The sequence below is a fragment of the Cricetulus griseus genome, chromosome X (assembly GCF_003668045.3).
Source record: "Cricetulus griseus strain 17A/GY chromosome X, alternate assembly CriGri-PICRH-1.0, whole genome shotgun sequence".
Lineage (NCBI taxonomy): Eukaryota > Metazoa > Chordata > Mammalia > Rodentia > Cricetidae > Cricetulus > Cricetulus griseus.
The window spans coordinates 69,505,618-69,518,895 of record NC_048604.1 but is presented as its reverse complement, the minus strand read 5'-3'; the positions used below and the strand labels follow the sequence as shown (position 1 = coordinate 69,518,895).

Genomic DNA, 13,278 nt, shown 5'->3' with positions numbered 1-13,278 from the left:
CCCCCCCTTCCTGGTCTGAGCAGTGCGAGTGTGCTCGGGAGCCCAGCAGTGGCGGTGGCGTGGAAACTGGCGTGGGTTGGGGGGTCCGAGCCGCGGGGGGCAGTGCCATGCACAAGCACCAGCACTGCTGTAAGTGCCCCGAGTGCTATGAGGTGACCCGCCTGGCCGCCCTGCGGCGTCTTGAGCCTCCTGGCTATGGGGACTGGCAGGTGCCAGACCCCTATGGGCCAAGTGGGGGCAATGGGGCTAGCTCCAGTTATGGAGGCTACAGCTCACAGACCCTGCCTTCACAGGCAGGGGCTACCCCAACCCCTCGCACCAAGGCCAAGCTCATTCCCACAGGCCGAGATGTAGGGCCAGTGCCCCCTAAGCCAGTCCCCGGCAAGAGCACCCCTAAACTCAACGGCAGTGGCCCCAGCTGGTGGCCTGAGTGCACCTGTACCAACCGAGATTGGTATGAGCAGGTAAGGACCATTGAATGGGCGGGTGACGGGGTGGGGGCTGGTGGGACAGCCCAAAAGGACTAGGGATTGGGGTCTAGGAAGTCTGGGGAACAGTAGGGGTTGCTGGGGCTCCAAGTCTGTGGCCCCTGAGCCGTAATACTGTCATTGACTAAAGAGATACTGTTGCAAATATATGTGCTTCTGTGTGTGTTTAGGGGGGTCTCCATTTGAAGGGGATTGGGAGGAGCTGTTTGTATCAGGGGTGATGGTATGGCGGAGGGGCACATTTTCTAGTGTGGGGGATTTGGGTTTGTCTCAGTGCGGCGAGGGGGGAGGTTGGCAGTGTCTCTGTGTCTGGCAGGGGGCGGGAGGTTCTGCGGGGGTTGTATGTGGTGTGTGTCTCCACAGGAGGGGAGGAGGGGGCATGGTGTTCTGCGTGGGGGGGACATATGTGTTTGTATGTATATTGGGGTGTGTGGAGGAAAGCAATGGAGCTTGTGTGAATGTATGTAGCGGAACCCATGTTCAGGGCTGGCTGAGCTTCATCTCTCCGTCCCAGTCCCTTTGTGTGAGAACGTGCACATGGATGTGTGAGGATGGCTCTCTGAATGTGGAGGTGTCTCTGTAGATGAAGCTGCAGGAGTAGCTGTGTTTGCCTGTGTGTGTCTCCATGTATATGTGTGTGAGCATGTGGTTTCAAGAGTGTACACGTGTGTGTGCCCGCGCACGCGTGTGTGTGTGTGTGTGTGTGTGTGTGTGTGTGTGTGTGTGTGTGTGTCCCTGGTGAGATGCGCTTGACAGGAAAAAGAGGGGAGGGGGAGCAGGCAAGACACGTCCCAAGCAAGGCTGAGAAGGACAGACTCTTTTGTCCAAGCTGCTCTGAAGTGTATGCTGTGGGGGTGGGGGGGAGTGGGGGGTGTTCAACAAGCCTTCTTGCTCCAAAGCAGGCATATTGTCTGGAACCAAGCAAAGGGCAACTGCCCTAATGTAGGGTCTGCCCCGAGTTGGGCATGGTCCTTGTAGGTACCCACAGATGTGGGAGAACTTAGCTCCCCAGCTCTGATTTGGCACAGCTTGGAGCCCCTGGGTGCTGGGCACAACTCCGGCTTCCACTCCCAGCCTGAACTGCCAGCTTAGAAAATGGAAGGAGCATCTGTGGGAGAAGCAGCAAAATGGAGGCTGGGCCGGCAGAGCCAGGTCTCTGGCATGCATGGCGGAGGGCCTGTCTAGTTCTTCAATTCTGCAGCCCCCAGGGTGAAGAAAGAGGAAGCTTTGCTGTCGATGGCAGGTGCTGACTGCCCCAAACTGGTGGCCATTCTGACCATCCCTGTCCTCCTCTGAGGATAGGATGTGTTTTCACCTAGAAGCAAAAGAGGGGGCTTCTTGGAGAGAGGAATCCTATGTACTGTCATTCTCTCTGCCTACACCTTTTCCTGTGTCCCTAGCCTTGGTTCCTTGCCCTCTCTAGTGAGTCCCCCTCTCCTTTGCCCCTCCCTTACAAACACACGCTCATGTTTGGCCTGCCCAGTGGAAAATAGTTGCCAATTCCAGGGCTGGGCCCGTTGGGTACCGTTTCTTTACCCAGGATGATCTTTGGATTGCTCCTGACCCTATGGGCAAGGTCTCTGAGTGGGAGTGGGACCAGGACTAGAGGGTGGACTACTGGGAGCTGAGACCTCCAGGTACCACCCAAACTGGGCTTGAGGCATGGCTTGTCACATGTGGGCACACATGGTGCACCAGGAGCATGAAAGAGCTGCATGGGTTTTCTTTTCCTCTGTATCTATTGCATTGTACTTCAGTGAGCTGTGTTGGTTTTGGGGAGGGAAGTCTCTGAAGAACCAGAGGTTTTTCCTCGTGGGACCAGGGTGAGGCTTCAGCTGGAATCCTACCACTGACTCCTTAAGACTACAGAACATGAAGGAGGAAATAAGGGAGGCATGGCTAGTCAGCACTCTTGAAGCCAGTAGTGCAAAGGATGAAAGTGAGAAGTGGGAAACAGAGCAGAGTATGTTGACGAACCCCCACCCTGGCTTTCCAGCTGTTCTTCTCTGGGGCCAAAACTTAAGAAAGGTACAACATGGCCATAGAAATTTGGATCAGTTCTGGGACACGTGTGGAGAGAGACAAGGGGGCTCCTTCAGTCTTGAAAATGAATGTGGGAATGAAGAAGCAGGTGTACTTGTCTGTGCAGAATCAGATTTCCACTCGCAACATGGCCACAAATATGTCCTGTCAGGAAGGCCACATCTATGTGTTGCTGAAAACAATCTGTGTTTTTGAACCGTTTTCTTGCCTGTCTTCCCATGGCTACTGTATGTTAAAGGTCACAAATTGTGCTTCTAATGTCTATGGGTCATCAGGTTCTCCTTCATGGGGAATTTTGTCTACTCCAGTCCTGTCCTACCCCTTGTTTGTCCTCAGACTCCTGGCCAATTCCCACCCCGACCCTTTCTTCTGGGACACACAAAGGGTTTAAGTCAAAAGTCCCTTGGGAAAAATGGATTCGGATTTTTACTCCTATCCATCTGAGAACTTGTATTTCTGGAACCTTTAAAAGGAGGTGTAAAAATTGGGGCTTCCAAGGTACTCTGACGGGAATAACATGGAGAAGGGATGAGTAGCCAAAATACCACTGGCCTTGAAGCATCCTATAACCCAAAGAGTACCTGGACACATTCTACACCCTAACTCCCAGTGTGCCCTTAGGCACACCTTACAACCTCTCTAGGCCTCAGTGTTCCCAAGTGTCATGTTAAAGTGATGGATAAGATGGTGTCTGTTGATTCCCCATATCTGACACTATGGGACTATATGATCCTGAAGTCAGGTGGAACTGTGGTTCAGAAATAGAGAGGTTCCCTGGCCAGGCTTCTGGGCACTTCCTATTGATGTTGGGTGTGGTATAGTTTGCCCACCATGCTCCATCTCTGCCATCCCCCTTAGGCCAACCCTGCACCCCTCCTAGTGAGTCCCGAGGCCCTGGAGCCCAGCCTATCGGTGAGTGCACCACTGATTGGCTCAGTCTCAGACAATTGATCTGGGCTAAACAAGCAGCTGGGTTTGGACTTCTAAGGTTGGACACAAGGGGAGGGTGTGCTCGCTTGGGGTCAGCCTGTCCACATCTGTGATCTAGAGATGCCCTGTGGTGTGCTTGAGATCTTTGTGGGAGTGGGGAAGGAAGCAAATTGACTAGAGGGCAGACGGCTGGGAGGGCAGGGAACACTGAAGTGCTTCTGTCTCCCCTTAGGTGAATGGCAGTGACGGCATGTTCAAGTATGAGGAAATAGTACTGGAGCGGGTAAGTTTTCCAGTAGGGAGGGTGGGAAATGGGAAGCGAGGGTTGCATCCAGGAGAGGGGAGGGAGCTGAGCAGCATTTCCAGAATCACTGGGGAGCCTTATTGAGAGCATGGGGAAACAGGGCCCTCAGAAGCCAGATCTTTGCATCTTGGAGTGGGGGTTGGTCTGCTGAGGCCTCCCCACCAAAATGGTCAACATAGGCTGAGAAACTACTAGGTTTCTGATGAATGTGCCCCATCCTACCATGGGACCTGAGAAGCTACTCTGGGATATAGAGGGAGGTGGAGTGCCAAGAACCCTTCTTTGTGCTCTCAGAATGAAATGACTGTGCCCTTCCACCCTCTTCTCAGGGCAACTCTGGCTTGGGCTTCAGTATCGCAGGTGGCATCGACAACCCTCATGTCCCCGATGACCCTGGCATCTTTATTACCAAGATCATTCCTGGTGGAGCAGCTGCCATGGATGGGAGGCTGGGGTGAGATGGCCTGGAAGCAGGGCTGTGGGTGGAAGGGACAGGATGGAGAAGAGAGGACATGGGCCAGCCTGGCAGGATGACTCTTCCATTAGATCAGAGAAAGAGAGGGAAAGGAGGAAGGGAGAGGAGAGGGAGGGTAGAGGAGACACGGTAGAGGGAAGGTGGCTTAGTGTCATGCCTCTTGGGTTTTCCCCACAGGGTGAATGACTGTGTGCTACGAGTGAATGAGGTGGACGTGTCGGAAGTGGTGCACAGCCGGGCTGTGGAGGCACTGAAGGAGGCAGGCCCTGTGGTGCGGTTGGTGGTGCGGCGGCGACAGCCCCCACCTGAGACTGTCATGGAGGTCAACCTGCTCAAAGGGCCAAAAGGTGTGGCCCTCCTGGTTCCTACGTTCTAGCAACCCACCTCAGGCACTAGGTCATGGCTGTCCCATGGAGGAAGGGGAGGGAGTGGCTTTTTCTCCTACCATGAGTCCTCCAGTCCCAGCTCATAGCCTTCTTTCTTGACCTCAGGTTTCAACCCTTACTGACCTTGGGATGCCAGGCTGGTGTTTGGGATTCTTGGTGGGAAGGGCGCTTTTGGAGGGGATAGTGGGATAGCTGGGAGGGAATTGGCTTTGCAGTGAATGATGCATGCTAACCGTTCCTTTTGGCCCTCTCCCACTTCCTGCTGGCTGCCATCTAGGCTTGGGTTTCAGCATTGCTGGGGGCATTGGTAATCAGCATATCCCAGGAGACAACAGCATCTACATCACTAAGATCATTGAAGGAGGAGCTGCTCAGAAAGATGGACGCCTACAGATTGGGGACCGGCTGCTTGCGGTGAGACAACCTTCATGGGGATGCCCAAACAATGGTGGGGGGCAGCTCTTGTGCCTTCTCAACTTCAGTAGACAATGAAGCATTTTGGAGAATTTCAAGAATATCACCTGACTTGTGCTTACCCAGATAATAAGACCCTAGTTCTTCCCATGGTGGGACCAGCCACCTTTATATCCCTTTAACCCTACCCTACTTGGACCTGTTAGTATACTGAGAGAGCATTCCTTTGAGCTCCCTGAAAAGGTTTTCCTTTCTAAGACCCACCCCAGGGTGTCTCCTCTTCTAGGTGAACAACACCAATCTGCAGGATGTGAGGCACGAGGAAGCTGTAGCTTCACTGAAGAACACATCAGATATGGTCTATCTGAAGGTAGCCAAGCCGGGCAGCCTCCACCTCAACGACATGTATGCTCCCCCTGACTATGCCAGCAGTACGTACTCATTGGTCTTTGGCCCTGGTTTCAGAGGGGGGTAAAGCGTCTGTACCCTTTGTTCAGAGAGAACAAATACAGATGATAGTGTCATAACTGAGTCCAGGTCTCAGCCCTGTGCTTGGGAGTTGGGTGTCCTTGGGCAAGTTCTTTTCACACCTTTAGTTTCCTCTTTAGCTTAAAGGAGCTAATGGTATATATGCTGCCTTTCTCATTGGACTGGTGCAAGGATCAAATGAGATCATGGATGAGAAAGCCTTTGGAAAACTATTAGGCTACAGAGATGTGAGGGATTATTATTAGTCACACCTCTAGTCATGCCTTTCTTTGTAGACTGCCTTGACTTCAGCTCTTTCTAAGAGTCACAGGAGTAAGCCCAGGGTTTAGAAAAGGGCTGTGGAGGAGGAACCCTGGGGTGAGGGGTGGGGAATGGATAAAGCAGAGAGCAGTGGCCTAGGGAATCAGCATCCCCCTCCTTTTTTTGCACCTAGGGTAGGGTATGTGGAAAAATCCTTGGAGGGGGTTGGGGAATATTCCACAGTGGGACATCTCTGGACCCTCTTCTCTCTTTTTTTCACCTCAGCTTTCACTGCCTTGGCTGACAACCACATAAGCCATAATTCCAGCCTGGGTTATCTCGGGACAGTGGAGAGCAAGGTCACCACCTACCCTGCTCCTCCTCAGGTGCCCCCTACACGCTACTCTCCCATTCCCAGGCACATGCTGGCTGAGGAAGACTTCACCAGGTAAGACCCTACCCTATCCTTTCGACTTAGAGTGGAGTGAGGATTCATTTTCTGGGCGGCGACAGGCTTTCTTGTAGTATGGTCAAAAGGAGGATAAGGCCCTCTTCATTTTCGGCTGTAAGACCTGAAGCCCTTCTCTGTGAGGCCTTGGGACTCTAGAAGGGGTCAGAGGCGCCTGCAAGAACGAGTTCTGCCGTCAGGGGGAGTGCCTAGCGAGTGGCCCAGATCAGAAAAAGCAGATCGGGGTGGGGTGGAGCATTTAGGGGGTTGAGGAGGTGGGGACAATGGGGGGGGGTTTCCTGCACTACAACAGTGTCAATCCTCTCTGCGGCAGCCATACGTAATCACTGAAGAAGGTCTTTCAGCCGACGGGGTTGGCGGACTCTAAGAGGCCGCCTGGCCAGCCCGGGACCGCGCGGGGGGTGGGTGGGGGAGAGGGAAGGGCTCCGCCCCGTGGTGGTGGTGGTGGCGGGCTGGGGCCGTTGAACTGGTCAGGCCGGCTGGGGTTGCAAGGGGACAGGTTTGCGGGGTGGGGACTAGGTGGCTGCTGGGCCGGCTTCAGTGGAGACCAAAGGGTAGGCTGACCCGGGGAGAACCAGAAGAGCCATGGAGAGGGCTCGCAAGTTCTCAGGCTCAAGCTTGGCCCTGGGTTTGGGCACGGCCTCGGCTTCGGCCTGGAGGAGAGCCTCGCAGAGGTGGGCCTGGCCGCTCCGTTCCCTGCGGCCCGGAGGGGATGCCAGGTAGGGAGCATCGCACCCGAGACTCCGAACAGCAAGAAAGGAAGAGGCAGGCTCGCTTGAGACCTGGGCCTCCTCTGAGGAAAGATGTTTGTAACAAATGAAGATGGCAGGATGGGACAATGTGCTGGGGAGTCGGGAGAGTTGCATAGACACACATGTGCAGATAATTCTGCTCACCTGGTGGCACTGTGACCATTTAGAGAGAGGTTCCTTGACTATGGCCAGTTTTAATCAGTTTTTTTTTAATATATTTGTCTCCTCTCTTCAGTTTAGTCCCTGAGCACCATTTAGGGACCTGGGATTTTTTTTTTCGACTCTTCTATATCAGTGGTAGCTTTATATTTTGGGGGTCATAGTTGGAGGACAGAACTTCAAAAAATTGCAGCAGTAGGTGTAATGAAAGTCTCTTTTGGATGGTGAGGACCATCAACTTAGGGTGACTCCGCTGCCCTTAATAAGTTTCTTTTTTCAGCCCAGGGCGGTTCACAGAGCTTACCAGAGATTCGGGTGAAAATGAGTGCGTGAGCTGTGAAATTTGGGCTCTAGAGTTCTGGATGAGGTTTTGTTGACCTGAGAGTGCTGAGAAATGTCCATTGGGAAATTGACTAGAAGACTTTGGGAAGAGGAACTGAAACTTGGCACTTGACATAACAGAGCAGCCAAGCAGGTTTCAAGAGACAAAGGGAAGAGCGGGGTATCACATATAGAAGCTCAACTCTTTGCTTCCTATTGCAAGTATGGATCTTGTGACAGACTGGTCTTCACAGGGTCAACACTTTCTGTCATCCTGACCGCCCTTGTCGTATCTTTACTCCTTTCCTTCCAGAGAGCCCCGCAAGATCATCCTTCACAAAGGTTCTACAGGCCTGGGCTTCAACATCGTAGGAGGAGAGGATGGAGAAGGCATTTTTGTTTCCTTTATCCTGGCAGGAGGCCCAGCCGACCTGAGTGGGGAGTTGCGAAGGGGAGACCGGATCTTATCGGTGAGACAAAGGCGAGGTGGGAGGATGGGTGCTGTGCCAAGCTAAAAAGGAGGGGAGTCCTAGTGTCCGCCAAGAAATATTTCAAGATGAAGGAAGGACTAAGAACTGAAGAAAATGTAAATTGTCTTTATAAATATCTTTAATGAGGGAATAGGGACCAAGACCAGACTATGCTTGAGGGAGAAAGGAATGTACCTGGATCTTAATTTTGATTGGCATTTGACTTCAACAAAAATAATTATGACACCACAGAGATTGTATCCTTTAGGCCTAATTTGGTGGGGAGGACAAGGATGAAATTTTGGGAAAGCAAATCCAAATAGGCTGAGAGATGGGCTGTACATTACCTTTTCTAAGTGCTATGATTAATGAACTCTTTCTTGCCTTTGGGGTGACTCACAGCTCCTCTCTTTGGACAGGTAAATGGAGTGAACCTGAGGAATGCTACTCATGAGCAGGCAGCAGCTGCTCTCAAACGGGCTGGCCAGTCAGTCACCATTGTGGCCCAGTACAGACCTGAAGGTAAGAGAAGGGAACGTGGGACAAGATGATGAGTTTAAACCTACCAAAGGTAACAAAGTCATTTGACCAGGTCCGCAGTATTCTAGTGTGGTAACCTCTTATTCCCTTTTCCCTCTAGACAGTGTGGTTGCTTTGGGTGGTTTGGGAGCATCAATCAAGGGGTGCTTACAGCTTGCTGATGAGGAGTGCAGTACTGCAGATAGCCAGTAGTGGGCAGCAGCCTATGGGAAGAAGCACCGGAGATTTTAGGGCACCTGGAAAAGTCAAGGAGAAGCGGAGGGCTCAGAGGCGGTGATTGCAATTGTGTGCCCTGGAAAAGAGTAACTCTCTGTTAGGACTTCAGAGTGTAAGAAATGCGACCTCCTAAGAGATCTCGGATCAAATATTTGTGAATCCCAATTATTTCCCTTCATCAACATGACTGCAAGACCCCCATAGGCTTTGAAAGGTGATGCTAAATCCTTAGGATAGGGGGGTTCAGCAACAGAATCACACCCAGATGGAGATATTTGTATTCTTAGCTAGCAGGTCCTCAGCAGGGGCTAGTGGGCGGGGCCGGTTATACAAACAAAGGTGTTTGATTGGCTGGGGCCAGCGGAGGCCCAGGTGCTGAGGTGAACCATAGGAAGGCGCGCCCCAGCCTGCGAGCCAGCTGGACAACCATTGGCGTATGGAGCGCGGCCTCCAGCCGCACGCCCCGCCCCCTGACCCAGGCGGAGGGCGACGGGCGCCCCTCCTCCCCTCGCGCCTCTGGCGTCTCCTCCTCCATCCCCTCCCCCTCCTCCCCTCCTCCCCTCCTCCCGCGCGCCCCGCTTTGTGTCCGTGGTCTCCCGCGCGGGACAGAGGGACCGGCCGGAGCCGGCGCTTTCTCGACACTAGACCTGAACTCCGACTGTGTGCCAGGTGAGGTGGGACGGACAGGGGCCAGGTCCCCTTGCAGTCCCCCCTAGCCTCTCCACTGTTCTATTCTCAGCCTCTTTTCCAACATTGCGCCCCATCCTGCCCTCTCCCCCGAAAGCCTGAGCTGCGCACCCCGAGGCCCCTTCCCCACCTCCGGGGCCTCCTTGGCCTACCTCTGGGCCGCGAGGGGCTCTCCGTCCACCAAACGAACCCTGTCTGGCTTTCACCTCCGTGTCATCGCCTCTTTTCACCCATCAACTGTGCCCCCCTTTTGCCCTAAAGCCTCAGTGCTGCCCACAGCCTCCTTCCTGCTGCGTCCCTAGCTGCCCTCAATTCCTCACAGGAATTTTCTAAATCATTCCTTTCCTCCATTCGCATTTCTCCCCCTAACCCTAAGAATGCTAGCAATTAGTTTAGGATTCTCGTGCCCCCTGTTTTCTCAAGGCTTTCATTTAGTACCAGACATCTTTCGTCGCCGCCCCCCGCCACCACCCCCCGCCGCCTCTTGTAAGCCTGGCCTTTGTCCCTTAGGGCTGCAGCGCTTGGGTTCCTTGGACACCCAGGCCCTGCAGGCCTGTAAACCATATGTGAAGGAAGGGACCTGGTCGTGGCAGGTGCTTCAGTTTTGCTAGAAGAACGGCAGAAGCCCAGATCCCTGTGACAAAGCTAGGAAGAATCAAAAGCGACCACCTTTGTGCTTCCCGCCCCTCCCCCACGCTAGTTCAGTGCCTGCTGAGCCCTCAAGAGAGAGGGCGGCCCTGTCACCCTTTCTACCAGACTTGGTGGGAGACAGTAGTGCTGGGAGGTAACTAATAGGTGATCTCGTTGGTCTAAGATAATATGAAAGAGAGAGGCAAATGGACACTTGGACTCATTCCTCTCCATGTTTGGCGTTCAGCTTCCTGACATGGAATGCACCTTAGGGTTATTGTTTTTTATGAATCAGACTTGTGATGTTTGCTTCTCAGGAGAGAATTCGCCATTCAATTTTTCTTAGCAACTGATATTTATCTTTTTTTTTTTTTTTTGCTCTCAGTTTAAGAGTAGGTTCTGCAAAGGAAATGGCTTCTCATTGCCTGCCTGTCCCCCTCTCCTCCTCTCCTCTCCTCTCCTCTCCTCTCCTCTCCTCTCCCCTCTCTCTCCTCTCCTCTCTCTCTCTCCCCTCCTCTCCTCTCCTCTCTCCTCTCCCTCCTCTCCTCTCCCCTCTCTCCCCTCCCCTCCCCTCCCCTCCCTCCCCTCTCTCCTCTCCTCTCCTCTCCCCTCTCCTCCTCTCCTCTCCCCTCCTCTCTCTCCTCTCTCCTCTCCTCCTCTCCTCTCCCCTCTCCTCTCCCCTCCCCTCCCTCCCTCCCCTCCCTTCTCGTCTCTCCTTCCCTCTCCCCTCCCACCCCTCCCCTCCCCTCCCCTCCCCCTCTCTCTCACACACACTCTCTCTCTCTCTCTCTCTCTCTCTCTCTCTCTCTCTGTGTGTGTGTGTGTGTGTGTGTGTGTGTGAAGAGAAAATGATGTTTCGGTTTTTCTCTTGATGCTGGGCACATGGAAACAATACTTTGAATTTGGTGGTGGTATGCTGGAAACTGGTGACTAAATATTTCTATGACTTTTGTTTGGGGAATGCAACTGGTCTGCATAAAAAGCTGTAAGTGGCTAAAGTGATTCCTGCAGCGTTTGCTGTTCTCTGGGTGTATTTTTGAGAATTTATGATGTCGACTGAGGTGCTGTCTTGTTTCAGGTCTTTCTACCACTTGCTGCACGAGGCCTTCCTTTCAGGAATTAGTTGAAGCACTGCTAAGCAGTGCCTCCCAGTCTTATTTTTTCTTTGATTTGCTCAATCCAACAGAGCCCTAATAAGCAAAGCTTTTTTTTTATTTGAAAATGTGTTGTTAGGTACTGGTCTAGATAGACCATCAGACATTCTGCATTGAATCCATACTTTTCTATTAAATCCTTGTGTTTAATAGTAAGGATTCTATGTTGATAATTTAAAAAATACATTAAATATGGTTCTTTGAGGATTGCATCATGGTGGCTGTTTGCAAGGTGAATAATAGAAATATATGTGTCTGTTGGCAAAAGTGGCAGAGACTTTGCATGCTGTTGGCTAAGCAACTATTCATTGGGATGTTTCCAATAGAATGTGAGCACTGGAAAGGGTCAGATCACAGTCTGCACCCCTACTGTGCAGACTGGAACAACCACAGGAGAGCTAGAACTCAACTAACTGGCCTGAGTCACCCAGGGAAAGTTGCTGAGGGTCAGCAAACCATTTCATTTTGAGATCCACCAGGGGGCACATACAGTGGTTGTAACAACTGAGACCTAAGACTAGTTCAGAGTAGAACAATGACAGGAAAGTGACTGGAGAAATAACAGGGGACCAGGGAAGGAATGAGGGAAGGAAAGATGAGAATGGAAGGGGACTATGCAGAGGCACCATTCCAATGCAGCCTTTGACTACATCATATTTAGCACAAGAGCTTAAAATAGCTTTGACTAATTAGAACAGTCAGGATAAGAACTTTTTTCCTGCCTTTTAAAATGTTTTAAATGAGATATAAGTCATAATGGCATTCACTTCCCACATGTAGGTCTATAGTTCAGTGACACAGAGTTGTGCCTGTGTTGCCGAAGATCACAACATTTTTATGATCTCCCCTCTCCTTTGAATACATAAAGAGGGACAGGCATTGGGAATGTGATAGGCAGTTGCTTCCTAATGTATGTCCCTTGAATATTCAGGGGGCTGGATGGCAACTTAGAAATGCTCATACATTGAGACCTTTTTTGTATATGTGTTTGCTTAGTGTGGATTAATGAGGTATAAGAACTGGGTCTTTCTATTTGAGCTTTATATTGTGCCTAGCATGGGTGTTTTCCTAAGTGTTTTCATGATGGAGTTTTGGAACTATTAAATAGAAATATTTAACCATGACAAGATACCACAGTGAAAGATGTTGCTCCAAACTGTAGTGAATACTAAAATCCTACCTGTTAGCTAAAAATATCAACATGGAAAATTTAAACAGCTGCCACTGTTTTAAAATGGATAATATGTTTCATTGACTTATGGAATTGCAGCACCATGTTGAAGGTGGGCTTGGCATTATAACATTTTGAGGTCGCCTACATTTTCCCCCTAGTTACTCTGTTTCAGCCTTTGCTTAAACTGAGCTACTGTTTTTCTCTGGAAAGACCTTTTGTTTTTAGAGTAGAAACCTGATGTCCAAATCAAGAAGTGAGCCAGAAATTGATCACTTAAAGTAGGCCCAACTGGAGACTGATTCTTTGTGAACAGCTTTTTTCCTACTAGAATGTAAATCCACACAGGGTAGGAGTATGCTAGTGAGATAATGACTTTTTCCATTTTAAGGTGCTTAATGGGCTCACCACAGAAACCCTTCGACATAAGGCCTGGAAGAGCTAGGGGTCAGGACTGATAACAACTCAAACATTTCAAAGGGTTATTTTTCTTACAACATTTTCCCAAATTTGGGAATGAAGGATGTAAACATTGCTGCCCTATCAGTATGATCTCTCATGAGAGCAGAGATAGAACTACATCAAGGCAAAGAAAGTTTTGAAACTCCTACTGCATTCCTAAAGCAAGGCTAATGCAAGGACAAAGATAGATCCTCAGTAGTGAAAAGGTAGGAAGGACCCAAATGTCCATCAGGCAAAGAAAATGCACTCTCAACATAGACCGGGTTTTTATTCCAGCATGAAACAGAATAAAGAACTGATTCTCACAACATGGATGAACCTTAAAAACATTAAGTAAAAGAAGCCAGGCATACCTTTAATCCCACCAGCAATTGGGAGGAAGAGGCAGGAAGGTATATATGAGTCCCGGGCCAGCATGGTCTACATAGTGAGGTCCAGAACAGCCAGGGCTACATAGTGAGACCCTGTCTCAAAAACC

The 13,278-nt window shown here is 51.0% G+C and overlaps 1 protein-coding gene across 6 annotated transcripts in view; it reads left to right on the top strand.

The window, feature by feature from the left end:
• Positions 1 to 107: 107 nt before the first annotated feature.
• Dlg3 (discs large MAGUK scaffold protein 3) overlaps positions 108 to 13,278 on the top strand; it is a 54,339-nt gene continuing 41,168 nt past the window's right edge. For 2 of the 6 annotated variants that reach the window (XM_035449938.1, XM_027431739.2), the window contains exons 1-10: positions 108 to 464; positions 3,390 to 3,443; positions 3,694 to 3,744; positions 4,095 to 4,219; positions 4,418 to 4,587; positions 4,904 to 5,040; positions 5,327 to 5,471; positions 6,055 to 6,217; positions 7,784 to 7,940; positions 8,360 to 8,462. In XM_035449938.1, coding sequence (XP_035305829.1) covers positions 108 to 464; positions 3,390 to 3,443; positions 3,694 to 3,744; positions 4,095 to 4,219; positions 4,418 to 4,587; positions 4,904 to 5,040; positions 5,327 to 5,471; positions 6,055 to 6,217; positions 7,784 to 7,940; positions 8,360 to 8,462 — 1,462 coding nt within the window. Of the gene's footprint in view, positions 465 to 3,389; positions 3,444 to 3,693; positions 3,745 to 4,094; positions 4,220 to 4,417; positions 4,588 to 4,903; positions 5,041 to 5,326; positions 5,472 to 6,054; positions 6,218 to 6,730; positions 6,958 to 7,783; positions 7,941 to 8,359; positions 8,463 to 9,261; positions 9,366 to 13,278 lie in introns of those variants that run through there. The other 4 variants (XM_035449939.1, XM_027431740.2, XM_027431737.2 and 1 more) reach the window with 4 other exon arrangements.